The following is a 24,194-nucleotide window of genomic DNA, read 5'->3' on the forward strand; positions in this document are numbered from 1 at the left end:
GTTGACCTCAAGGTCCAAATCTGTGGATAAGTCACATGAAGAGTTTCCCAAAGAATTGATGGAGGACTGGAGCACGATGGAGGTGTGTGTGGACTGCAAGAAGTTTATTTCAGAAATCATCAATTCAAGCCGGCGCAGCCTATCTCTGGCCAACAAGCGAGCCAGGTTAAAAAGGAAAACGCAGTCCTTCTACATGTCGTCTCCGGGAACCTCTGAATACTGCCCCTCTGAAAGGACTATCAATGAGATCTGAGCCGTGTGCCTTTTTCTTTGCTTTTGTCTTCATGAGGTCATCATCCATGAGCAAGGTCATTGAAACTGGATTATCATTCTGTTGCTTCGTTTCACTTGACTGGCTTGAATTTGCGTTAGGTCACAGGATTTCCTACTCCAATGGTTCCCAGAGACACAACGCTATGTTTAGATCTGTGCAGAATGATACGCAACGGGTCAGCTGCTCGCACTGGAAGAAAATCAATGGTTTGAAATTGTTGCCTCTTTTGTATGTGTGCGTTGAAACTCGAAAGCCTTTTCTTGCTTTCAATCTTTTTTTAACCATGCTTTGAATCATTTTTCAGGAGATGAGCTGAAAACAGATGTTTAATGGAGAACCAAATCTAACCAAGTGTCCATGTTAGCACAGTAGCAAACAGTAAGTCATATTGGCATTACCGCCCTAGTAATGCTCACGTCCTAGTTGAAACAGCAAAGGGTTGTATCGCACACCAGACACCGAGTGTGAGCGACTGTGGTCAAAACCATCTTTCGTTGAACTGTTTCAGTTGCTCTGAGATCAGGGTTCAGCACTGGACTCTACAATGTCTGTGTCCTAGGGAAAAATACACGACGAAGCTCTTTGCCGGTGTGGTTGGCCATTCCCCTGAGCTGCTGTACTTTTTAAACCTTAGCATACTTCTAAGTGTCTCCTGAGCAGGTTTTAGTAGTTTACTTTCTATCTTGAATGTATGATAATGACTACTAGTAGCAGTGAATTTTAGTGGTAGACAGAGTTGTACAGTTTATGGGGAGGATGGGAAATAAGGGAGGCTTCTAATTTTAACTGAATACCTGTAAAGTTGTTCTAGTGGTTACACAGAGAAAATAGTGGGTAAGGTGTACATTTGTATTATAATGGAGCACACAAATACTGCTATAGTTATGTCTGACAGCATATCCAGTGATAACCCCATTTTTTCTGGGGTTTATAGCTTGGCTGTAAAAATTCATGTTCTGCTGAAATTTGGGACAGTGCTGTCTCAGATTGGGAGCAATCTCTCTTATTTTTTTTCCTTTATTTTTTTTTCATTCTTTTTCCCTTTTTAATTCACTCATGGAAGAGTGCTAGACTAGTTGTTTAGAAGTTCCAACAATGTTACAATGTTGACTGACATCTCATGCTTTTTTGCACTTTTTTTTATATTCAAAATACTTTTTTTAAATTCAGGCATAGCCAGAGTTTAGTCAATAATTTGGGGCCAGATCATTTTGGTATTTAAAAACAAGCTAACATAGCCAAGTTATTAATACTTGAAAATCAACTACTGTAACTTTTTCATAAATTTTTTTAATACCCTGAGGCATATTTAATATCTATATAGCAGTGTATTATAGAATGACATAGCAGAAAAGTTTCAGATCTATTTATTAACATTTCTATACTTCGGATTAATGAGAGATACCTCAGAACTGCTCCAAAGTAGCTGGGACTGGATTTCCGTAACCTGATTTTAAAGATGTGTTAATCAAAACAGATTCTCCTGTCCAAATCTCGTGCACTGAAAAGCCCAAGAGAAGGCAGACTGTCCCGCCAGCCCTGGTAGGGCACAGTGTGGAGGCTGTGGGGCCTCGGGAGTGGCTGGCTCCCCTTCGGTAGCTCGGCTCCAGTCCCACTGTGGGCTGCCTCTTGCTGCCCCGGGGAACAAGACTTCCCCTTCAAAGTGTATTTGCACGTTACATTGCAGCCTTCGGAGCAGCCGCTCATATTTTATCTTTTAAGTTGATTTAAAAAGCACATGCAAAAGTCCCTCACGCCTCCCTAGGGACTCATCCATCCTTCTTTTTCTTTAAACGCCCCCTTGGAAAATGAGAATTTTTGTGTATGCAGGGCTTATTGAAATAATGTTTTTAATTTTTTTCTGAACCAATGCAAACAGGAGAAGCAGGGCAGGTGTCATGGCCCTCTCCTCGGGGTACCTCTGGACAAGTGTCTTGCATGTTCAGGCACTTGAAGTACTGGCGTGAGATAAGGATGCAGGATTGCAGGAGGTGAGCAGCACAGGCTGATTTGAAAGCTCTGCTCTCGCTGGAAGGGGTCGCCTGATCTCAGTCACATCAGCACTTTTTCTTGTTTCTGTGCCAAAACGAGGCCGTGTGTTTGCTGCACAGTACATCAGGAAAACTAGGCTGAAAGAAATGCAGGAAATCTCACTTTGCATCTCCCCTGTTGTTGTTCTTACCGTTTTCTCCTGGAAATGCCCCAGCCACACGTTTACAATCGCTCAATCCTCTTCCCTGGCATCCTCAAGCCACTGAGGTGGAGGGGATCCAGCATGTTTATTCTCCCCTTTGAGAGGGATTTGGGATGTTGCAGAGCAGGCAGGATCAAGGACTAAGTAAAACCCGAGCGTGCGAAGGGAAACGAGTCCCTCGCGGCGCGCCTGTGCCCCCCTCCGCCTGGGGAGATCCGGGGCGGCTCTGGGGAAGCGGCGCAGCCTCGCCATGCAGCCTTTGCCTTCCCGGGATGCCCAGCAGCCCTTGGCTCGGGCCGGACTCTGCTGCACTGGGCAGGGCACAAACACCGAACAACGGCGCAGCGGTTGTACAAACTGCTCCGTGTTGCTCACCCAGAGCTGCCATGGGGCCCGGCCTGGATAACCTCCCTTTTTCTCTGGGACCCCCCCCCCCCCGCCTGCTGACACGCTGTGGCAAGCTCCAGAAAACGTGGTGCAGAGGGCTGCCTCTCCCCTTCCCTCCCATCCCTTCCTCTTTGGCACAGTTTCTCGGCGTTATCCTGGCATTTCGTTCCACAAAAGAAAAAGCAGCGGGTTGGTTTTTCACGCGAAGCCTCAGGAGCTCAGCTCACTGGTTGCCTGCCTCTCTGCGGAGTGGGCTATTTTTAGCTTTCCATCTTGCTGCTTGCGCTAGCATCCCAAATCCACTGCAGCCATCTGCCTGCGTACCCTGCGGTGCCGCCCAGCATGTCCTATTTATGGTCTGAACTTCACATTAGCATCAGAGGATAAAATCAGAAGCTTGTAAATATGTGTAATATATTTATTAATATTTAGGAAGTCTCCATCAATCATGCAATGGGAATTGACTTTCCCATGATGTTTTAAAATGGAAATGAGTCTTATTTATATGTGTGTTGGCTATTATCTTTATTAGAGTTAAGGCTTTCAGCCCCCTAATAACAGTTTGCACTCCATAGGCATTTTAGAGTGAATTACTGCCGAAAAGAATGCGGGACTAGCACAGTGAGCTCCCTTCCACGAATTTTTAAATTATTTTTTTTTTTAGATTTATTAATATGCCCAAGGTCTGTTTAACTATAACATACGAGACCCAAGGAGTTAAAAATGCCACCAGCAGCATCCCTCTTGCTAGTTTGATTGTGAACCTGGTTGTGGAGAATTCAAAACCAGCTCTGCCTCACGGCTGCGATGGGGGAAGCGAGCAGGCCTTTGCTGCAGCTCTCGAACACGACCTTTCCAATGCTCACAGTGACAGTAGTGCTTCGGGGGGTTGTTGGTTTTTTCCCTTTCCCCATTACTTCCTTTATAGAGGGAGGGGTGTTGTTACCTGGCGAAAATAAAATGCCTTTCCATTATAGCCCCTGTCTGTGTTAATTATTCATGTGGAAGCTGATTTAAAGGTTCTTTCTCTCTTCTTTTCCATGCTTTTCTAGTTTTGTAAGATCAGTCAGGTATTTCTTTTGGCAAAGAATTGTTAATGAAAATGATTGAGTAACAGCTGAACGCTGGCTGGGCTGCATGAAGGGATGGAAACCTGTCAAGTACTCTTAGAATAGCAATAAAACTGCTTGTGTAACGCCAGTGATGCGATTAGCACCTACTCATCGCTTGCAGCCAGCTCCCTCTGTTACCAGGGTGTTGCTACTTTCCACACCAATGGTCTGTAGCTGAGGCCCGCTTGTCCTCCTTGTAGTCCAGGCTTTGGGAAATCTCCCTCCCTCACCTTTGGGAGAGAAGTGCTGGCAGTCTTTTGGAGAGGTTTTTGATCGATTGTTTTTAAACCAGAAGTGGAGAGAACATTTTTATCACAACTATTAAGTTGTTCTCTGTTCTCTTTCAAGCTCCCTTTTTCCCCAGGGAAGTTCAGCATCAGCTTCCACAGTCAGTTAATGGCTGCATGCTCTATAGGTTAAAACTAATTTAGAAGGTCCAACTTTAGATTCCCAATTGCTACCTTCATGCTTTACCTCCTCCAGCAGCTCTGTACACCTATTAGGAATGTTTCTTATGAGCTCAGTCTCATCTGTGAAACAGTGACAGCACACAGGCATGAGGGAAGAGTGCTGTGACTGTATGCTCTGGTGCTACCGCATACGGATTATGTTAATGTTACCATAAAATTTTACAGTATTTCCATGTTGGTAACTTGGAGCTGCTCTGGTTTATTTCTTCTTCTTTTGTATGTATGAATCTTAAGGCCAATCTGAGAATGTTTATGAATATTGATTCCAGCTATAAAGATCTGTTTTGTTGTTTCTGTCTGATTTTTACTACTGTGTTTCAGATTTTTTGGGTACCTGCAAGTACTATTGACCAAAGTTTCCTGGCAGGAGAACCACAAGAGAGGGGCACTAGCTCAGTCTGACGTGATACACAAAGACACAGAACCCCTTTCCTGACACTAAGCTAAGTTCGCGAGCATTGTCCTCACAGCAGCTCGATCCAGTCCAGCGCCGCAGTCCCCTCCCGCTGGGAGAGCTGGTGCCACCTACCACCTGCAAGGGGTGGGGGCTGAGCGGCACCCACGAGCTCCAGCAGCCCCAAGCAGAGGGAGCCCACCGCCCTTCCCTTCGTTCTCGGCTTGACGTTGAAAAATCCCAGAGCTGCTCTTGTTGCTCCGTTGAGCTGGCGCAAGCTGCGAGCCTTCCCATGCCCCAGGGTTCCCATCTGCAAAAATGGAGACTACAAAGTGGTTACAACCATTGAAAGAATTTTGAGAGCTGCTGACAAGAGAGAGGAGTGCTCAGGGTCAGAGCTAATATGATCCTGCACTGTGAGTTTCCATCAGCAGTCAGTACTTGAAAGCACTTAGCACCATGTCCAGGTGCACTGAACTGCAGATAGTTGAAACTTTACAACACTTTGACAAGCAGAGATTTGTGAATGAATTTTACCATGGTAGTCCACACTCAACAAGTATCATAGGGCATAATCAGGAGACGGAGCTAAATAGTTATCAAGTAGACAGAGCAAATTTTATGTGGCGGTAGCTTTGCTTGTTTATTTGCACTAAACTGCAATTCAGTAACTTTTGGGTTTCTCCTCTGGTCCGGCTGTTTTGCAGTGGCAGTGCCTGGCTGAACTGGGTGTGGGATACACAGGCAGCCTGGGCTCTGTGTCCTGAAATAACAACAGAAGCCGCTGCAGTCTGCAAAGGTTGTCGAGACGTTTTTTTGTAGAACAGTTCTAGAGGAAGCCAGTTGGAATGGACCTTTCTATAGCTAAGAAAAAATAGATTTTTAAGCAGATAGTTTTTCAAGGTGCCAGGCTCCTTAATCTACAGTCACAGCTGGAAAAGACCTGTTTGATTATTAACCCATTTGATTAAAAAAACACTGCAAGTACAAAAAGGTGAGCATCCAGTATGAAAAAAATACGTTCTTGGTGCCTCCCATGCAGCTGTAGTGTTTACATTAAGCTATGGGTCCTCCCTGCATTTCTCTAACCAGAGTCAGGTCAGCACTTAACAGTGGGAGCCAACAGTGCTTTTGCAGGACAGGCTCTAGGCCAAACATTGCAGTGTGGAATTGCCAAACTGGATTTCAGGAGCTGCTAAATCTAGAATTAAAGGACATGGGCATGAACTGATGCAACTTCTGCAGGAGGTTGGCTTCCAAAGTTTGGTGGAAATAAGCACCAGTTAAGTTGACGTGTCTATATAGAGAGGCTGCGTTCTCGTGGCCCGGCTTCCAGGACAAGTAGAGGCCAAGGCCCAGCTTTGGCTTAGACATTTAAGATGGGCACGTTTCTGTTGAAGGGGCTGGTTGTTACATTACCTGTGAATTAAAAAGCAAAACGAAGATAAAATGAGGAGTGTATTTGAGCTGTATTTCTGTTAAAGCTGGTTCCCCTCCCCAACCCCTTCCTTCAATAAAGGAAAAGAAGAAAATCCCAAACAGGAGCTGTACTCTTTGGACCTTAACATGCCCAAAGCACAAACCCTTCCCCTTCGAACGTCTCCTGCTTCTGTGCTGTCACTGCGCATGTGCCGTCTGTGCGGCTTGAGGTACACCCGGGGCATCAGCTCTAACAGAGGAAGGCAATAGAATTGTCTTCTGCTTGTTTTCATGTTATGTGGTACTGAAATGCAATTTCTTGTTTATGCGTTACTAATAAAAAGTTCTTTAAAATGACACTGCATTGCTCACTCTTTCTTGAGCTAACTGTAAAGACGGCGAGCATCATTTCTTACACAGCACAGCTGGTCAGGGCATGTTCCACATTTGTTTGGTCAGGTAGAGCCCTGAACCTTAGCTGCTGCACATTTTAACTAGGTTACAAACAAAATTATGGAAGAGTAAGAAGAGTAAGCATTGTAGCAGCAGGGCCCCACATTAGGAGCCCTTACTGATGATTTTACTTGCAGGTGCCTTCCGATAAAAGAGAATCACACCTCAATCACCTCAGCTGTGGAAAAATGAAGAGGACAGGACTTGTGCTTCACAAACATGCCTTTTCATTGAACAAATTCATAGCAAAAGCATGACCTGCTTCCTGGAGCTGCGATCAAAAGGCTGGCCCATAACCTCCATGATTCTGACCAGTCGGTGGGGTAAGATGACAGTTTATTAGATAAATAAGGTCTTATTTACAAGTCAAGGCTAATCATTTTAGATGACGTTTTCCTGTTTTACTGCAAAATGAAGCACCTGCCAGACCCAAATGGAGTTACCAGTCCAGGCACAGAGGACCCTTACAGAGCTTTTGACCGGTACGATGTGTAGCTTACAGCAAGCGCCAAGGACCCTGGTACTGGGTCATGCTGTTTACCCAGTACAGACTAACGCAAATAATTTTTCTGCAGCCTCCTCTGAAAACCAACAGCCCATTTTATATTACAGCAGTTACACCCAGAAGTGTTTTTTTTAAACTGATGATGTCATTTATTTAAGATAGCACCATAGTGTACATAGACACTTTACAGAGTCCTGCCCTTCACAGCTTACAATCTAGGAAGATGCAAGAATAAGAAAGGCATTACCCACTGCTCCACCTGAAGATTTAAATGAAAAGTGTCACATCAAGGAATGTCACTGGTCATCTTAGTGCTACTCTATTACATCGTCAGATACATCAATGCCTGATATGTGCCGTACATCAGTACCCAACACATGCTAAGTGCTGAAGTTCAGTGCCTTTACTTGTGTTAAGCAAATCTTTCAAGAATACTGCAACTGACACTAGGATTGCCCATTTTTCCAACAAATATGACCCTTCCCACATCATGCCTGCTGACCTGAAGGGGGAAAAGAAGTCAGAAGTATGGGGGGGCATGGAGGACTCACACTGGCACAAGGGCAAGTCAGGAAAAAAAGGGATAGTCTACACAAAACCAATTACACACAAGACCCTTTGATTACACTGTTTTATGTTAATGCCTTTTGTTGCGAACATGAGCCTGTCTGCACTAGCATGAAAAACAGACATCACCCAGAAACCGGAGTTTATCATCTCAAGTTTGGTACCTTCAACATCTTAAAATCCTTCAGGGCCAAGAGCTAACAAACATGCCCAGTTTGCCACACTTTAGGAACCACCGCTGCCATCTTCCCTTGCTGTTTCCCCACAGTCAGGACCCAGCTATCCCCAGCATCATACTTCCACAGCAGGCGAGTGCAATGCAGCTCTAGTCACGGGGCAGGGTGAGCAGCCACACTTCTCACCAGTCTGGGGACCTGATACACTGGCGCTAAATTCTTAAAACCAAACCACCACCCTACACACACCCACACACCCTCCCTTCCCTTGAGTTGCAACCTAACAGCTGAGAAACACTGAACTGCAAGCCTCGGTGGCTTGAACAACAGCAGCAGACAACCTCCTTCCCCCAGCACACAAAACTCTAATTCTGTTTTCAACTCTCAAAGCGCAGAATTCTTATTCAAAATGGCACTTGCTACCCATTAATCAGCATGGTTACAAGTGCTGAGCTTTCTTCTGCTTGGTCCCCAGTGCTTCAAGATCCTTCCAAGTTAGAGTTGACTTAATGCCATTTCTGCTTTATAAATTTTCTCCTTCTATGTACCCAGCTGTTTCTGCACCAATCCAAAAAGCTACACCCCCTCCCCAGCTCCCACAAGCAGCCTAGCACTTTTCCTCACATGCAGCTTTCCATCTTTGACAGATACCTCAGTCAATGCACATGACATAAAACTCACTTCAGAAATATTTTTTAGCCATTTCCAGTAAATAAAGATGGGGGGGGGGGGTCCCCAGGGAAGGACCAAGATAAGCAATTCCAAAGGTAGGGACTAGGGTCAACTCAGACTACAACAGTGACAGAACTGGAGTGGGAAATGGGAGTGCTTCAAAAAGCAGTATCAGAGCAGCGCTGAACGTACAGCTACTGATCCCATGGAGAAGAGTCACATGGTCAAGGGAGAAGGGTGGGAGCCCCATATGCAAACTAGATGAGCAGAAAGCAGAAGAGTGAAAGTGTCCAGGAAAGCTTTCAGGAAATTAAGAATCACTCCATCTGCTAAACACCAGAGCCTACTTGGTCCCAGCGCGACCACTGGCTGGTCCTTTGTCCACATGGGCAAAATGAGCAACCACAGGAATATCAATAAGCCCAGAGGTGCAGGAGTGTCACCTACCCAAAGACAAGGTGAGAAGCAGCAGCACTGTCCGGTAGCAGATGAAATTACCTAATTTTCCCACTCAAAGCTTCCCCGCTCCCATTTAGCCTAGAGAAAAACAGAGGAGGACTGAGCCCAAGCAGGCAAGGTGCTGATCCATGGCAAGTGGAGCAGCAGACAGATTGGAAAACCAAGCATCTAGCCATATAGTTCCCAAGTAGCATGAAACGTGGAGCGGAAGCAGCCCAAAACCAGTGGGGAATGAAACGGAAAGGAGATGCTGCAACACAAGCAGATAAGGATTTGTTTCTGGAAAAAGGAAACAAAGTGCAAAGAAAGGAGTCCAGAAAACTGATGCATAACTGGAACAGACCCTAATTCAGTGTGGCAGAGGAGCGCAACCCTAGAGGGAATATAGGAGCCTGTGGTGACGTTTCTGGGACATCAGCTAGTGCTAGAAGGTGCTATGCACAACTCAGTGGGCTTTAAGACAACACTAAGCAATTATTTCAAATCTGATGCAAGAAGCAGCTTTAGACAATTCTTCTTCCAAACTGAAGCAATAAATGAACCTCTCCCAGGGCTGCTCTACCCCCCCCAACAGTTACGTTTTCATCATCTCCAGAAGGCATGTATGGAAATGCTGTAGTACAGGTTTCCACATGCACACACACTTACTCATCTTCACCTTTCATTTGCAGAGCTCTGCCATAGCTGCACTCCCCGTCCTAGCAGGATACCACCAGGAGCTAGAACATCTTCTGCTTGCTTTATCCAGGAAGTGGCATCGCTCCGAGAAGCACAACAACTGACCTGCAGCAAAGCTATCCAGCGTATCTTCCGGAAAAGAGCTGCTATCAGCCTTTAAGGTCTTAAGTTTCTGTTCTAAAATAAGAAAGGTTTTAGGTCCATATAAAAAGAGCAATGTAAATATTAGCTACTCATTTCATTGCTTTTGACTTATATATTTTTTTAATTAAGTTTATTCATTAGGATCATGTAGTTTAGTGAGACTATAGTTACACCCAAATTAATGTTCACTTTCAAACTAACCAGAATACGAACGTTGAAATTTCCCTTAAGCTACAGACACTGTAAAGTTACCAGATCAAAACAGTGACCAACGTTTTACTCTTCTAGTTTTTTCAAAAAGAAGTTACTCATGCTCTTTAACGGTTTCCTAAACACATGCTTGCCACTTGAACAAGTAAACATCCTTGCAACATTTATTTCACTTTGTGTGCACCAAAAAATAAGTTAAAGTGCCCTAACAGAGGACTGTCTAAGAAACGTATACTATACCTGGACCAAATATGAAAACTTTGCAAACATCAGACAAGGCTAGGACTGTTACCAATACATATTTATGCACATTTTATAGGAAGCAATTTCTGCAGTTACTGGAGTATTTTTCCAGATAATGAGAACCATTTAAAATGATCCTAAAATGATTTTGTACCAGTATGGAAAAGTGCTGAAAAAATTCAGTCACACTGGTAGTCAGTAGTTAGTAGAAAGCACTCAAAAAAGGAGAGTCCATTTGTTTTTCTTGTACTCTTGTTTTCTCCATTCAGGGCATGAAAAGTACACGTTCATGAAGCCTTACCATTTGGATTTCAAATTCCCTGCTTATTTCTTGTTTCAACTCTTCTGGATATTGCATCAGCCTCTCCCTCAGTTAAGACAAGATGTGAAGAGCAAGGACCAGTTGAACAGCACAGCCTCTTCATTCAAGCAGCCCACAAGTACCCTTCTTAGAGATAAATAAGTATTTTCCAGCACCTTCCAGGAACTGCTATTCCTCTCCTCATAGGGAGGGGAAGAACTAGGGCAAGTTAATAAATACGAAAATAAATTATACCCTTCTCCCCACCAAAAAAACTGTTTTAGGCTATTAACATCAATAGAAACTTCATCTTTGTTTGGATACAAACTCTAAGAGGTAAAGTATCTGTGTGTCACGTTCACGCAGCACATTTAAACAACGTAAGAAAAGTTAGTACCACACAAGTTTTAGCTTTTTGGGATGATTCTCTAAATAAGATAACCTAATTCTACAGTATCATGTTCTGACTCATGTAGTTCCCTTTAAATGGTCGTAAGACACTATCAGGTCACAAAACAGACAAAATTCAGTGCTCTAGTACCTATCAGCCCTTCACAGAACAAGTGTTCACATGGAAAACCCTTAATACCATACATGCATTCTTTTCAAGTTTGAGTACAAAAAACTGAGATAGTGTAAATATACTCTCCATCTTCATTATAAAAGGCACATTTAGGCAGTTTTAAATGTGCTAAATGTTTTGTTTCCAGTGTTAAAAATAAATTGTTTAAATGAAAAGAGTATCTGCAGGAGGTCAATGTAATCTTCAGTAGGCAACAGGAGCTGCTGTGGAGGTGACAGATGAGGTTACTTTTCTGCTGATCCAATATTCTTATAAATACATAAAACCTCTGCAGATCAGCCTTGGAAGGGAGATCTACAAAGCAGTCTGCAGAATAAAACTTTTCTGTCAGTTACTTGGTATTTTTGGTTTTATTTTTCTGTTGACGCTGCTGCCATTGCTGGTTTCATTCCCTCGCGTGTTGACTTCAGCTCCTCCAATTCTGTGTTTAGTTTGCTGATCACCCACTCCAGGGCATCCCGACCCTGCCAGGAAAATACTGGAATTTAGGATCTGAACAGATACACCACCACTGCTCATGTTTCTGTAGTTTTTCCTCTGTCAGACACGAGACTTGTTTTAAAATTAATTTCATGCCCTGCATAGTTTAATACCCAATTATAGGGATAATTTCTTAGCATCTTCTTACGGAAACTTCACTGCAAAGGCATTTGCTTAACCCATAAGCAAGAAGTAAATGCAATATCGGTGTGAGCTCCCAGTAGCACACCTAGGCAAAAAGCCTAATTCAGCAGTTAAGTTCCCTTATGTAAGAGTATTGCTGTTTCTACTGTTTGCTGCTCCCACCACCCAAAGAATATCAGCAAAATTACGGCAAAGTCTACATACTATTCTCAGATTCATTAACCAAGTTATATGGAAAGTTTTTGAGGATAAAGAAAGATAGCCTTCCAAGTGCTCTTTGAAGCAGCAACTAATTGATTTGGTATCTAGCAAGAGTTCAGAGATGGACTCGCACTGAATTCCATCTTCATGCACAGCAACTTTTCAGCATATAAAACAGACTAATTGAGAGACTACAGTTGCACATTTTATATCAAGATATGGTCTTCCTCTGTTCAGTTCTCAGAATGGGAGTGCCTCAAAGCTAGGCAATGACAGCCAATGCTTTAGTAAGAGCTGGGCAATCCAGCAAAACAATCACATCAAAAACCTTTTACCTTAAGAAGGCACTATAGCAACTGCACCCCAATGACCACAAGATGAGCAGGCAGCCAGCTGCACAATGAAGCCAAGAAGATAAAGAGAAGCACTTTAACTAAACGGAAGTGCAAGATTTTAGAGCTCCATAAGCTCAGAATGACAGCTTTTGCCAAAACAAGCAGACAGGATCAGACCAGGAGAACACCTGGCCTTTTTTCACTTAAAGAGAAGCCAAGAGACATTCACCTCTCTTACCCTACTAAGAATAAGAAGTACAAACAGTGGAAAGCAGTAACGGGGAGCCACGTGGCTCTGGCCAAGTCTAGAGGAGTTCTGGAGATAAAGGGTCTGAGCCCAAAAAGTCCTAAGTCTTCAGGAGAGCCAGTGTCAGTGTTCAAGCCCTCCGCAGAGATCGAGCGAAAGGGAGGGAAAAGCCCTCCACACACACAGAGTTGTTCTGAACTCTGATGTACTATTTTTGTTGCATGCATTATAGGTGATAAATTGAACAAAAACCTTTTAAAGTGTCCAGAACCTGCTGTTGTCCTTTATACACCACTAAGCATGAACAAGAATCTGAATAAACAGCTTTGAAAACCTCAAAAAAAAAAAAAAAAAAAAAAGGCCAAAACAAAACCCACACATACTCTTGAAGAATTTTTTTGGAGGCTAGAAGCATTACTCTGGAATAATATTAAACACCCAGTTCCAGGCTGCAAAGCATAACCTATTAAAAGAAAGTTCTACTATGAATAAGAGCATACTTCTCTCAAGACCCCCACTAAGTTCAGTGAAGGGCTGACTGTTTCTCTTCAGGTTTTTCATATTACAGGGACTCACAGAATAAACACTAATTGCTATGTCTGCACTGGCAGGCAGTCCTTAACCCAAGAAAAATTATCCATGTATCACACCAAAGTGTTCAACTCTTGGTCAGAGCTCAGAAAGGGGGATTCAGCCCTATCCAGAATTACCTCAAGAATTAGTATCTTTAAGTTAAGTTAGATCAAGATATGCCTTTAAAAAATACTGACAATCATCAAGAAAACATGATTTAAATTGTCCAGTTTAAGTATGGGTTGCAGAAGAAAGTCCGTAGACGACTATGATTCAACTTCTGAGTTCCTTCCAAATCGACCATGCTTCAGCAGGTGGTAACTTCCACTGTCTCTACATCCTGTGCAAGACCTGGGAACACCAGCAAAGCATGAATAAAAGCACCCAGACAGGAGTAGGCTACTGCATGGCAACAAGTTGTAACTAGCCGTGAATTAGCCAAGTGGAGTGCTCTGTAAGGAACAAAGCGGGGGGAGAGAGGGGGCATCATCTTTCAGTAAGCACGCATTTGGATATTTAAAAGTCAGGTTAGAATGTCCTCTCTTAGGTGACACAGGCACAGAGAACTAAGACAGACAGCAACAGCTTAGATGTTGTATTTGTCTAATCGCACAAAGATTTGTCAGAAAGTCGAACACCTTCGATGTAGAAAATGCTCAGTAGAAAAATAGAGAGGTTCTTTATACACCCTGACTTTGAAACAACCAGGTCATAGTGTTTTAGTTGATATATCTGTTTAAATTTGTGAATCACACTTGTGAAGACATCCATGACTGGAGCAGCAAGATATTTCCTTCAGCTTTTGAGACTACATAGGTCCGCAAGTTTCCTTAGACCTGCATATGCTATATGCTGTATTTTGCAGCTAAGAATAAACTCGTGATATTGGCAAGGAAGATTTCAGGAATATTCTGCACAGGAAATTAAGTTACAAATTTTAACAGGATGCAAAGCCTCCAAGTACTGTAGAACTACCCAGTTACAAAAAAAAAAATCTGACAGAGGATTGATCGATAAAGTTTCATACTGTACAACAAATTCTGTAGTAAGTCATTAAGCAAGCACATTCATAACAAAGCATGCATATTATATTAGTCTTTATTGCATATGTTAGCAGTATGACATGTTTGGCAGACCAAACGCTGCATATGAAGATTTGTTGGTAGAGCTTAAGTGACTGATAAATGCTGAGCCTTTGTAGTTGACGTTTTCCAGAAAAACACCCATAAAAGCTTAGTGGAATGAGAATGTAAAAGCAAATACTCATGGCATACAGTGTTTTCAAAGTAAGCAGTGTAAAAAAAAACTACATTCTTAAGTAGGGGACGCAGCATAATGGATTTTTTCCTTTTTTTAAGGAATCTTATTAGTTGAAGCATAAGCCAATACAGGAATGACAGAGACAAGCTACACTGACTAGTGGAAGGAAAACAGTCTGCACAGAGGTATCCCAGAGGCAAGTACACACAGTTCTCTCAACCTTGAAGTCAGATTTTTTCACAGTCACATCGCTTAAGGAACACGTCACTACCAAAATGAATGTAACTACAAGACCAATGAAAAACACGAACACTCTGGCATTCTGACAGCTTCAAGCTTTGTACAGATTTCCACAGAAGTTCACAGAAGGGCAACAATATTCCTCAGGCATAAGAAAAGCAAATACAACGTCACTATGCAAAAGATTACCCCTGTTCGGCAATCTGTTTCAAGAAATGAATTTTATATCCTATCCATTTCATTTTTATAATGCCAATTCCAATCACTAACCAATTTATTAATTTCTTCAGGTACCAGTTTTACATACTGAAATCACAGAAACTAAGACCAGATCAAACACTTGGTGGAGGGACTCATCCCCATGCCTAGTTACCTACAGTCCTCATTCCACTTTCAAACCATAATACTGTGTGGCACAAGACATGGCTGCAGCAAGTTGGCTGCCCAGTGGCATAAGCATGGGTTAACTGATCCAGTCTAGATCTGACCTACTCTCACTCTCTACAACTGCAGTGTAATGAACATGTTTGCCATTCCTGTATGCAATGTATATAAAACATACATGCAGGTTAATTTATGAAATTCACATGACAACAATCCATGCACATATTTGCTAGAAAGCTGAAATGCTGTACCAAGAAGAAGAATGCTGGCATTACCACTAGTTAGTACAAACTGTAGATGTGGAGAACTGCTAGCTTAGAGCGCTTTCAGAATTTTGAATTATCCACTCAATAGCATCCCACCCCTGGAGTAACACAGAAAAGATTTACAACATATGGCAAATGATTTTTCCATCATCATTAAAAATAATAAGGCATCATCTGCCACTTCTACCTCAGAGCAAAATCTCAATACTTCCTATTTCTTTAGAACAACAAAACATTTTTCAGCAACTTTTAGGAAGTTTAAGAGGGGTGCTAAGAACACAGAGGCACAGCACAGCATGCGAGAAGAGCTAGTAACAGCAGAGTAGGTTACTGGGTAGCAAAGGGCTGGTAACAGCAAGTACAAATTCCTGCCAAGTTCAACATCTCTAATGAGACTCTTCAGTGAAACACACAGGACAGAAGGTGTTTTTGATTTGCAAGAAGCTGGTGAGCCACTGTGTTCCTTGAAAATGGCAGAACAGAAGAACAATCTTTAAAAGAACTCAAGCTCTCTCACAGGCAACACCTGAATAGGTACCAAGAAATATTTACGCTGAGTTCAACAGAGACATGCAAACGTGACAGATGCCTAGTTGATCTGGCCATTCCAACTAGCTAGTGCTTTGCTACCTCCGAGTCAGCCTTTAGTTTGGTTGTGAGCCAGGGTTTGGACTTCTCTTTCAAGAATATATGCCCCACACAGACTTTTACATGGAAACTGGATCAGAACAGAATTCTAATTTATCTGGAATACATTCCATTTATGACTTCCAAACAAACACAGAGAGCACTCAGCTACTTACTCTTCAGTGTCTAGAAATTACACATCATTCCTCCCCTCCTCCCCTGATTTTAACCTGTTTTCCTCTCATTTTTGGAAAAACACACAAGAAGGGAGGAAAAGGAGGCCTTCTCCCTCTCTGATCTCGTTATTCAATACCTCCTATCAAGTTGGCTCACGCTGCCTTGGTCAAGCAACACCTCTCACAAGGACAAAGGGCTGGCCAAAGCACAGACTGTCTGGCACAGTTACTGGGCTAGATTCCCACTGTGCTGAACCTCTCCAGCAATGCAGAGCACAAACTCCAATTTCAGGTGCAGTCATCTCATCCTGCTGTTAGGCAGTGATGCCTGTGCTTCTCTAGAACCCCACCCATTTCTTTCCCACTTTCCCTGAAGAAGTATAGGACAAAGTGCCCAAGAATAAGCACTCCCGTAGCTCTGCCTGTGCTGAAGTACAGCTCCATGGCTGCAAGCCAAGTGGAAAAAGCAAGCACAAGATAGAGGAGTTGGTGTAGCTTTACCTACAAAAGTCAACATAGTTTCACCTCTTCAAAGAATATGCCTCTGCTTACACTACCTTACTTTCAGCCAAAGGCAAGGAGACAGCTCACTAATGGACAGGAACTGGAACAACTGACAAAGCAGCAGAGAAAATATGCTAGGATTACCTGCTAAATACAGATTATAAAGGCTAAAAAAGAAGTCATATTCACTACTAGCACTAACTCCTGGAAATAGGAGGTTAATGTTTAAAAAGGTGCTTTGGAAAAAAAAAAAAACCACAAAACAAAACCAACTAATAATATATGTGTTTGTTATGTGTAACTGTAGCATGCACAGAGGTTGGTTTGTTCTGATGTGCAATTCTAGTTGAAAAAAAGAAAGATTTAGTAGTGAAACATTTTCATACTTTGGAAAATCATATTCTAATTGCTGAGGTCCTACAAAAAAATCAGTTGAAACTGTGCACAAAGTTTAGAGAAATTAAATATAGTATTCAGCGCACATGGCTGACAATTACTATTTCAACAAAAAGAAAGGTAGGGGTGGGAGGAGAGAGGGAGAAAACAGAATAAAAATGTACCTTTCTGGCATTAGAAGATATTGTGTTTGCCATTAAGCTTTCCAGATAACTGCTCAAGCTAATGCCTTTAACAGTAATAATTGCTTCTTGGGTTAGCACAGTTCTGTAAGAGAATCAAGAAAAGTTAATACCTAAACTGAATTGGACTAACATAATGTCTCCTATGCACAAAGAAGCACACAAATATCCTTACTTACTTTTCAGGGTTTTCAGGATGAGGTGTGTAAACCAGTCTCTCATCAACGGACACCAAGTTTGTGAGAGTAATCTTAAAAAGAAAAAAACCAGCTGAAATCCTCACTTCGCACCTTTCGTTTTTCTGTTATCAACAGCACTACTCAATAGTAGAGCACTCAATTTAATGTCAGAGACAAAGCAGTGTACACAGAATATAAAACCCAGAACACAGTCAATAAAAAGACCTATAAAGGGTGATGCATCTTCTCCTATCCTAGATCTAATTATATCAATCTAAGTTCCTATTCACAGTACAAAGCACAAACAGCTTTCCATTCGTTTCTCTGAATGTTGAGTCTTATCTGATTTATGGCATGCAATTCAGAGAGGCTCTTCAAGACCAAGACAACCATAATGCTATTTGGAGAGTACAGAAAATTAATACTCAGGGAAGACAATGCCTCTTGTACAGAGACAAGTCTCTGTACAGACAATTCTGCTTCAAATCTGATAGTTACAAGTTCCCAGGATACCAAAATATAGCATAATACTTCATTTACATTTTGTGAAAAAAGGCATTTCAAATTAAAATTTTTGTTGTAAATGGCAGTGTAATGTAGAACAAGTTATTCATCTAAAAGTGAAACTATTTTACACGCATACTGAGAAATAATCTTACATTAAAAACAAAATCACAAATGTTTGATCCCAAAGTATTTAAAGTTCCCTATTTGTGGGAAGAAGAAGAAGGGAAAAAAAAAAAAGAGCCAATAAGATGCCAGCTAAGACATGGAAATTGCTACCTCCTGATGAAAGATGCAAACACATTTCTAATCTAAATGTTAAGAGCAAAACATCTAATCTCCACAACTAATTACCAGAAACTTCTTAAGCTACCACTCACATTAGTTGAGCAAAGCTCCATCTTTTTTTCCACTGGATCTACCACAGAATGTTCCTCAATGTAAGTCAGAGTTCTACTTGTTCCTAAAATCTGAAAGTGAAGAAATAAAAAAAATTAAAAAATAAAAAAGGACTAAAATAAAAAAAAAAAAGCCCACCCCCCACCCCAAAACGCATAAATGTCAAGTTCTTAGTGACCCCAAATAAATACAAAGTAATTCATAGATACCAGAACACTGTGATCAGTGGCAAGACTACATCCTGGTAGGTTGTATCAGCCAAATAGCATGACACAGACCAGTCTGGAAGGCATGTATAGACATACACACACTATAGGCATATTAAAGCCTACAATGTATTCTCGCTACTAAGTATGCTAATTACAGCTTATGTGATATTTGTGGACGATATTTCCTATAAATTAAGCTTTTACTTTGAATTCAGCTCCAATTCAGATGAAGACATAAAAACGCATCACACCCTTAATAAACCATTAAGACTGTAACAGCATACCGCTTTTACAATACTTGGCAATCCCCACTCTGTGCTGAGAAGACGGTGACTATGCAACCTCCCCTGGTTATCAAGGCTTCTGTCAAGGACATCTACTCCAACCACACATGGATTCATTGGGTTGGGGTACTTTCTCATAGCAGCTTTGATCACTGTATCCCAGGGGTGTCTGTAAAAAGAATAGGAGACAATATTTGTAACAATTTTGTATTTAATTGCAAGTATTCAGACAACACTAAATCAGGGATCCAGCTTGCGTAATATGGCGTGTGCTGTACAGCTTCGTAGCTCCCAAAAGTCCCGTCAGAATTCAGTGATGCTTGGAAAGGCAATAAGAAAGCATTGATACACAAACAGGAAAAAAAGAATTCCTTTCTTCAGAGTAAAGAAAAGAATTATTAACCCAAGACTAACAGAAACAAGGGCAAGGAGCAACAGTCACAAATTGCTACAAGTGACATTCCAATTAGCTGTGCAAAACACCCACAATGACAGGGTAGCTGTCCACAGAGGTTGGTGAAGCTCGATCCATTTCAGAACTCAGCTGGAAGGGCAACCTGACCCAACATTTAATTTTACCCTACTTTGAGAAGGGGGCTGGATTAGATGACCTCCAGAAGTCCACTCCAACATAAATTCTTCTACAATTCTAAACACACCAAATAAATCAAAGAAAACATCATTAGATTCTGTTACTTCCTACAGCAAAACAGCAAAGTGAAATTTAATTTAAAAAACCAATAATCAGGAAGTGCAAAATACAGAAACAGATTTTCGGAAACCAGATCAGCTCACTGCCTTAAGTCTGCACCTGTACTACTGCTTCCAGCAGCCTGGTAGTTTGAATTACATTTATGGGTACTCTTCCCAATACAGAACTGTTTTTATGAAACAAGTTTTGATAATCTCAAACTCCTGGGATCAGAGCAGCCTCACTACTGGAGGACAGGCTGTCCACATGGCTCTTGTTGTGGGACTTCATATATCTTCTTCTGAAATAGAGGAGGCTACAGAAATCATGGACTTGATCCAATACAGAAATTCTGTCCCTATGCAATGATTTCTGTATTTGAATAACTGATAGATCTGGAATTTTCGAAATGTTTGTAACCTTTAAAGGAACCTTTAAAAATTCAACTATTGACACCTAACTTAAGAAGGCTCAGGGGTACCAACTTGTACATAAGAGTTGTACTTAGGGCCCTAAATGGATTTGATTTCTAAGAACACTACTTTTAGTCTTAAAATAGACCAGTGCAGAAGGGCATCAACAGTACATCACCACCAGAACAAACAGAAGCTTGGAAAAATAAGTTCTTTTTCCAACAAGAAGAGTAAGAAAAGGTCTTTCAGCTTTATTGGTGCAAGCAGGAAAAATAGAGCCCTCAATTCCTACATCAGAAGGAGAACTGGAGGACCTTCTTCAGTGGCTATACATCATCATCATCAACAGAAGATACACAAACTGAAAAGGTCAAATTTCTGTTACGTGTCCTTGAGGGACTTTTAAGACTCAGAGATCTGACAAGGCACAACAATATTTTGTGAACCCCTGAACTGAACTGTCTACACCCGCACACATTACACCATAAGATGGGGGTGTTCCAACCCAGATCTCGATGAGAATATGCCAAATAAAAACCAATTTTGTGTTTCTCAGGTCACAGATATTAATCTCAAACTCAGAAGTTACGCCATACACAAGCAGCCCTTACTAGCCTCTGCCTGTCATTTCTTATTAGAAGCTACAGTTTACTTATACTAGACTAATGTTAAAGTTGAACACCTAATACCTCTGGCAGTGTAATGAATTCAGTTGTGTTAATGTAATTAAAGAAGTTTAAAACTGCACATCTGGGATATTTTGTAAATATTTTAAGAACTATCACACCTGGTGCTCTTCAGCTTTAGAGATTTTTAAGAGACCTGTAGCAGATGGGTTATTGCTGGCATTTAAAGAGCCACGCTGGAACTGCTGTGTCCTCCACATCAGCTCCCCGGTATGGCTTGTTACATACCTGTTGATACTTTTGCCCATTGTTCCCTCGATACACAGAGGCGGAACCGGATGACCAGAACCGTGTTCCAAACGGGTTTAATGCAGAAAAGGACTGACGGCAAGAAAACTTACTCAGCTTCCCCTTAATGGCTGTCTGCTGGGCATCTCTGTGAGAGTACCTGACGGATACACGCTCACTCTGTCCGTACTTCTTGGAATATATCATCAAGTACGTCGGCAGCTGGTTTTTTTGGATAGCGTTGAAGTTACTTTTCCTTAAATACCCACACCTTCATCAGGCGATGACGCTGTCGGGCCCGCTCCACCACCGCCCTCTCGGACGGTACCGCCCGCCGCAAGCGGCGGGACCGGCCGCCGCACGGGGTCCCAGCTTAGGGCGATGGAGGAGCGGCAGCGGGGAGTGCGGCCCCGGTCGTTCCCCCGCCCGCCCCCGTCCCCACCGGAGGGATTTAACGCCGCCAGAAGCCGGTGCCCCCCCTCCCATCCCCGCCCCCGCCCCGAGCCTCCGCGCCGGCATACCCGGTCGGGAGCCTCCCTCCTCCGGCCGCGCCCGCGGCACGTCCCATCTCCGCCCTCACCCCGGCAGGGCCCGGCTTCCCCCGCACGGCCCGGCAAGGCACCGGAGCGGCGGCCCGCCCGCGAGGCCGGCGGCAGGAGCGGCGGCGGCGGCGGCTCCCGCCGTCGTTCAACGGCCGCCCCTCAGCCCTCCCCGCCCAGCCCCTCACCCGAAGACGTGCTCCGAGCTCCAGATCTTCATGGCCGCCCTCGGTCTCTCCTCAGGGAAGGAGGGTCGGCGCCAGCGGACAGCCACGCGCCGGCCGGCCGGTGAGCGCGAGCAGCCGCCAGGGCGAGTGGCGGCGGTGAGGGAAGGAGGGAGAAAAGGGGGGCGGAGCTCCGCGCGCCGGCACGGGGCCTGCCCAGCCGGCTGCCGCGTAACGTCACCGCCTCGCCCCTCCCCCCTCCGCCTCCGTCGCGCAGGGGCACCGCGCAGGCGCAGCGGCACCGGGGGAGGGCGGGGCCGTGAGCCGAGGCGGTGGGCGCCGCTCGGGACCGGCGGTGCTGGCTGCGGGACCGGCTGCGGGACCTCCCCTGGCTGCTGGGCGTCAGTTCGCTGCGGAAAGGCGCAGCCTGGAAACGCAGCCTGTGTGTCAGCGGGAACTAACTGAGCGCACAGCTGGCGACAGATTAACCCTTCACGGATTACTTACGTCGGAGGTCGGCGCTAAGCGCGCCAGCGGCTGCGGGTGTAACGCGCGGCCAGGTGTAGTCTGCACGTGTCGCTACGCCTAAGAGCGAAGTGGCGATGCCAAACGCCTTAACTGACCTAAGGGCCTTTGCGCGAGGTAGTTTTGACAGTGAACTTCTCGGCATAAAGCCCCGCCCCGGGGGAGGGCGGTGACGGCGGTGGGCGTGGCCAGGCAGAGGCAGACGGGCTGCGTGCGGCTCGGCCTTTGCCTAGGGGCGGGGTCTCCGGGAGGGGGCGGGGCTCGGAGGGGTCCTTCGGACGTAGAGGAAACGCGCGCGCGACAGCGTGATGAGGTCAGACGTTGCCGGCGGGGGTGGGGCGGCGGCGGCGGCAGTAGCAGTAGCAGTAGCGGCGGCGACGACGACGGCGAAGGGCAGCGGCGGCGGCCCGGGGCGGCCGCTTGGGTCATGGCGCACCGTTACCTGCTTCTGGCGCGGGGGAGCTGCCGGCGCCGGGGGCTCCCCGGGGCCCTGCTGCAACAGCTGCTCTGCGGGAGGGGCCTGCTGGGGGCAAGGCCCTGCCTGGCGCAGGTGAGGGGCAGGGCACGGGCCCGGCCGGCCGCTCCCCTGCCCGTTAGGCCGTAAGCACGGGGGTGGGGGGGGGGAATCTCGGCTGCTGTGGTGGCGCGCGGGGCGGCCCCGCCGCCGCCCGGGACCCCGCGGCGGGGGGAGACGCCCCGCTGCCCGGGGCCGAGGGCTCCCCGCTGCTCCCCGCGGCCTCTCCCGGCTCGTCTTCCCCCCGCTCCGGCGGGGGCGGCCGCCTGCCCGCCCGGTGCCTGCCGTTCCGGGCGGTGGGGAGCGGGGGCCGGCGGGTGGGCCCGAGCGCCGCCCCTCCTGGCCCGGCAGCGGCAGCCGGGCTGCGTGCGGGAGCAGCCCCGGGCACCGCGGGGCTTCTTCGGCCTCCGGAGCGGCCGAAGGGGAGCCTCTCTTGTCGGAGGAGGACGAGGCGGCACCTGAGAGCCGGTGCGCGGTGCCGCCGGGTTCCCGGCGGGTTCCACCTGCGGCAGAAGCACCCCCCTCGCTTTGCCCAGGTCCGCGGTGGGCGGGTTCGTGGCTGTCCGCACATAGCGCCCGTGCTGCGGGCTGCGCGACTGGTGAACCGGCTGCTCTAGCATTAACTGATCAGTCGCGGGGGCTGACTCGGTTCTTTCTCGGTAAAGTGGTTTAGAGTGTCATCTGTTACAAGAGGCGTATAACCCTTGTTGCCAACCCTAACGTATCGCAGGAACGACAGGCCTGTGCTACTCCTGTGCTACTGCTTGGGAAAAGGGAGATGCTGAACTCCTGCATCTTTCGATGGCCCCTTGGGCAAGTCGCTTCGTTTTTCTGTAGCGTATAGTGGAGAACAATTGCACCTTGGTAGGTATGAAGGTTATTGCTAGGATAGTGATAATTGCGAGATGAATACCCACGAGGACGTTAGTAACTTTGATCTAAGTATAAATATGGGGTTTGTTTTTAATGTTGAATTGGTGTTTTTGTTTGGTCAAAGCTGAACATCTTTAAGACAATAAATAAAACAGTGTTGGCAGCACTGCTTATCTGTCAGGAAGCTAATTCTCATTTCTGTCAATAAAACATAATGAGTTCTCATTTGGAATGGAACAGAGGAACTATGAAGGCAATTTTATATTCATCCTAGCATCTGGCTCCATGTGTAGGTAGCAAAACAAGGAACTTTGTTTTTGTGAAAGCCATTACTTTTTTTTTTTGATCTTTCTTAAAAAAAAAAAAAGTAACTTGCATTAAGTTAGATTTCTTTACCAGCTTTCTGTCGCCACCCCACCCCCAACGTGCTCTTATGTAATGTTTCGGTGACTTAGATAATTAAGGCTTCTAGCTTCATTTTATTTTGTTTTGATTTGGAACTTGTTTATGGATAAAGCTGTAAACTTGTAACTTTCTAGAATTAATGAATCCTTGGTCTTTTACTTACATAGTGAAGCAAGTGGATTTTCTGTTGTTGCTTTCTGTAGCCTCAGTTTTTAAAAAATGGATTATGGTTACAAAGTTTTTGTAAGGTCAGTAGTTCTGCTTATTTAAAATTAACTATTTTATTTAATGTTGGAAGGCACTTCTTTGGTGTTACAGATCTTGG

At 44.7% G+C, this 24,194-nt stretch overlaps 3 protein-coding genes across 13 annotated transcripts in view; 2 read left to right on the top strand and 1 right to left on the bottom strand.

The window, feature by feature from the left end:
* Positions 1-4,738, top strand: part of SPIRE1 (spire type actin nucleation factor 1) — a 132,826-nt gene extending 128,088 nt beyond the window's left edge. For all 4 annotated transcript variants that reach the window (XM_069778934.1, XM_069778935.1, XM_069778937.1 and 1 more), the window contains one exon: positions 1-4,738. In XM_069778934.1, the coding sequence (XP_069635035.1) occupies positions 1-253 (253 nt within the window). In that variant the 3' untranslated portion in view covers positions 254-4,738.
* On the bottom strand, positions 3,504-22,192 carry PRELID3A (PRELI domain containing 3A). 5 transcript variants are annotated; one of them, XM_069778944.1, is made up of 6 exons: positions 21,577-21,715; positions 18,832-19,000; positions 18,320-18,409; positions 17,436-17,506; positions 17,239-17,341; positions 3,504-6,250 (listed from the first exon to the last, which is right to left on the bottom strand). In XM_069778944.1, exons 1-6 carry the CDS (start codon positions 21,606-21,608, stop codon positions 6,242-6,244), a joined length of 474 nt encoding a protein of 157 aa, XP_069635045.1. In that variant the 5' UTR covers positions 21,609-21,715; the 3' UTR covers positions 3,504-6,241. The 5 variants fall into 5 exon arrangements, with proteins under 5 accessions (XP_069635045.1, XP_069635044.1, XP_069635041.1 ...); XM_069778943.1 differs by lacking the exons at positions 3,504-6,250; positions 21,577-21,715 and adding exons at positions 11,053-11,705; positions 22,060-22,192; XM_069778940.1 differs by lacking the exon at positions 3,504-6,250 and adding an exon at positions 11,053-11,705.
* The window catches only part of AFG3L2 (AFG3 like matrix AAA peptidase subunit 2), a 27,197-nt gene continuing 25,174 nt past the window's right edge, over positions 22,172-24,194 (top strand). For 3 of the 4 annotated variants that reach the window (XM_069778930.1, XM_069778931.1, XM_069778932.1), the window contains exon 1: positions 22,434-22,627. In XM_069778930.1, coding sequence (XP_069635031.1) covers positions 22,505-22,627 — 123 coding nt within the window. In that variant the 5' untranslated portion in view covers positions 22,434-22,504. Of the gene's footprint in view, positions 22,195-22,433; positions 22,628-24,194 lie in introns of those variants that run through there. The other variant, XM_069778933.1, reaches the window with a different exon arrangement.

This window comes from Haliaeetus albicilla, chromosome 3 (genome assembly GCF_947461875.1).
Source record: "Haliaeetus albicilla chromosome 3, bHalAlb1.1, whole genome shotgun sequence".
Lineage (NCBI taxonomy): Eukaryota > Metazoa > Chordata > Aves > Accipitriformes > Accipitridae > Haliaeetus > Haliaeetus albicilla.

What these genes read in the sequence shown, in the direction of transcription:
- PRELID3A (XM_069778940.1), bottom strand. Translation starts at nt 21,608, where the DNA reads ATGAAGATCTGGAGCTCGGAGCACGTCTTCGG. An exon ending in TGGAGCTTTGCTCAACTAAT is followed by an intron (nt 17,507 to 18,319) that starts GTGAGTGGTAGC and finishes TTTCTTTTTAAG; the next exon opens with ATTACTCTCACAAACTTGGT. An exon ending in CATCCTGAAAACCCTGAAAA is followed by an intron (nt 17,342 to 17,435) that starts GTAAGTAAGGAT and finishes ATTCTCTTACAG; the next exon opens with AACTGTGCTAACCCAAGAAG.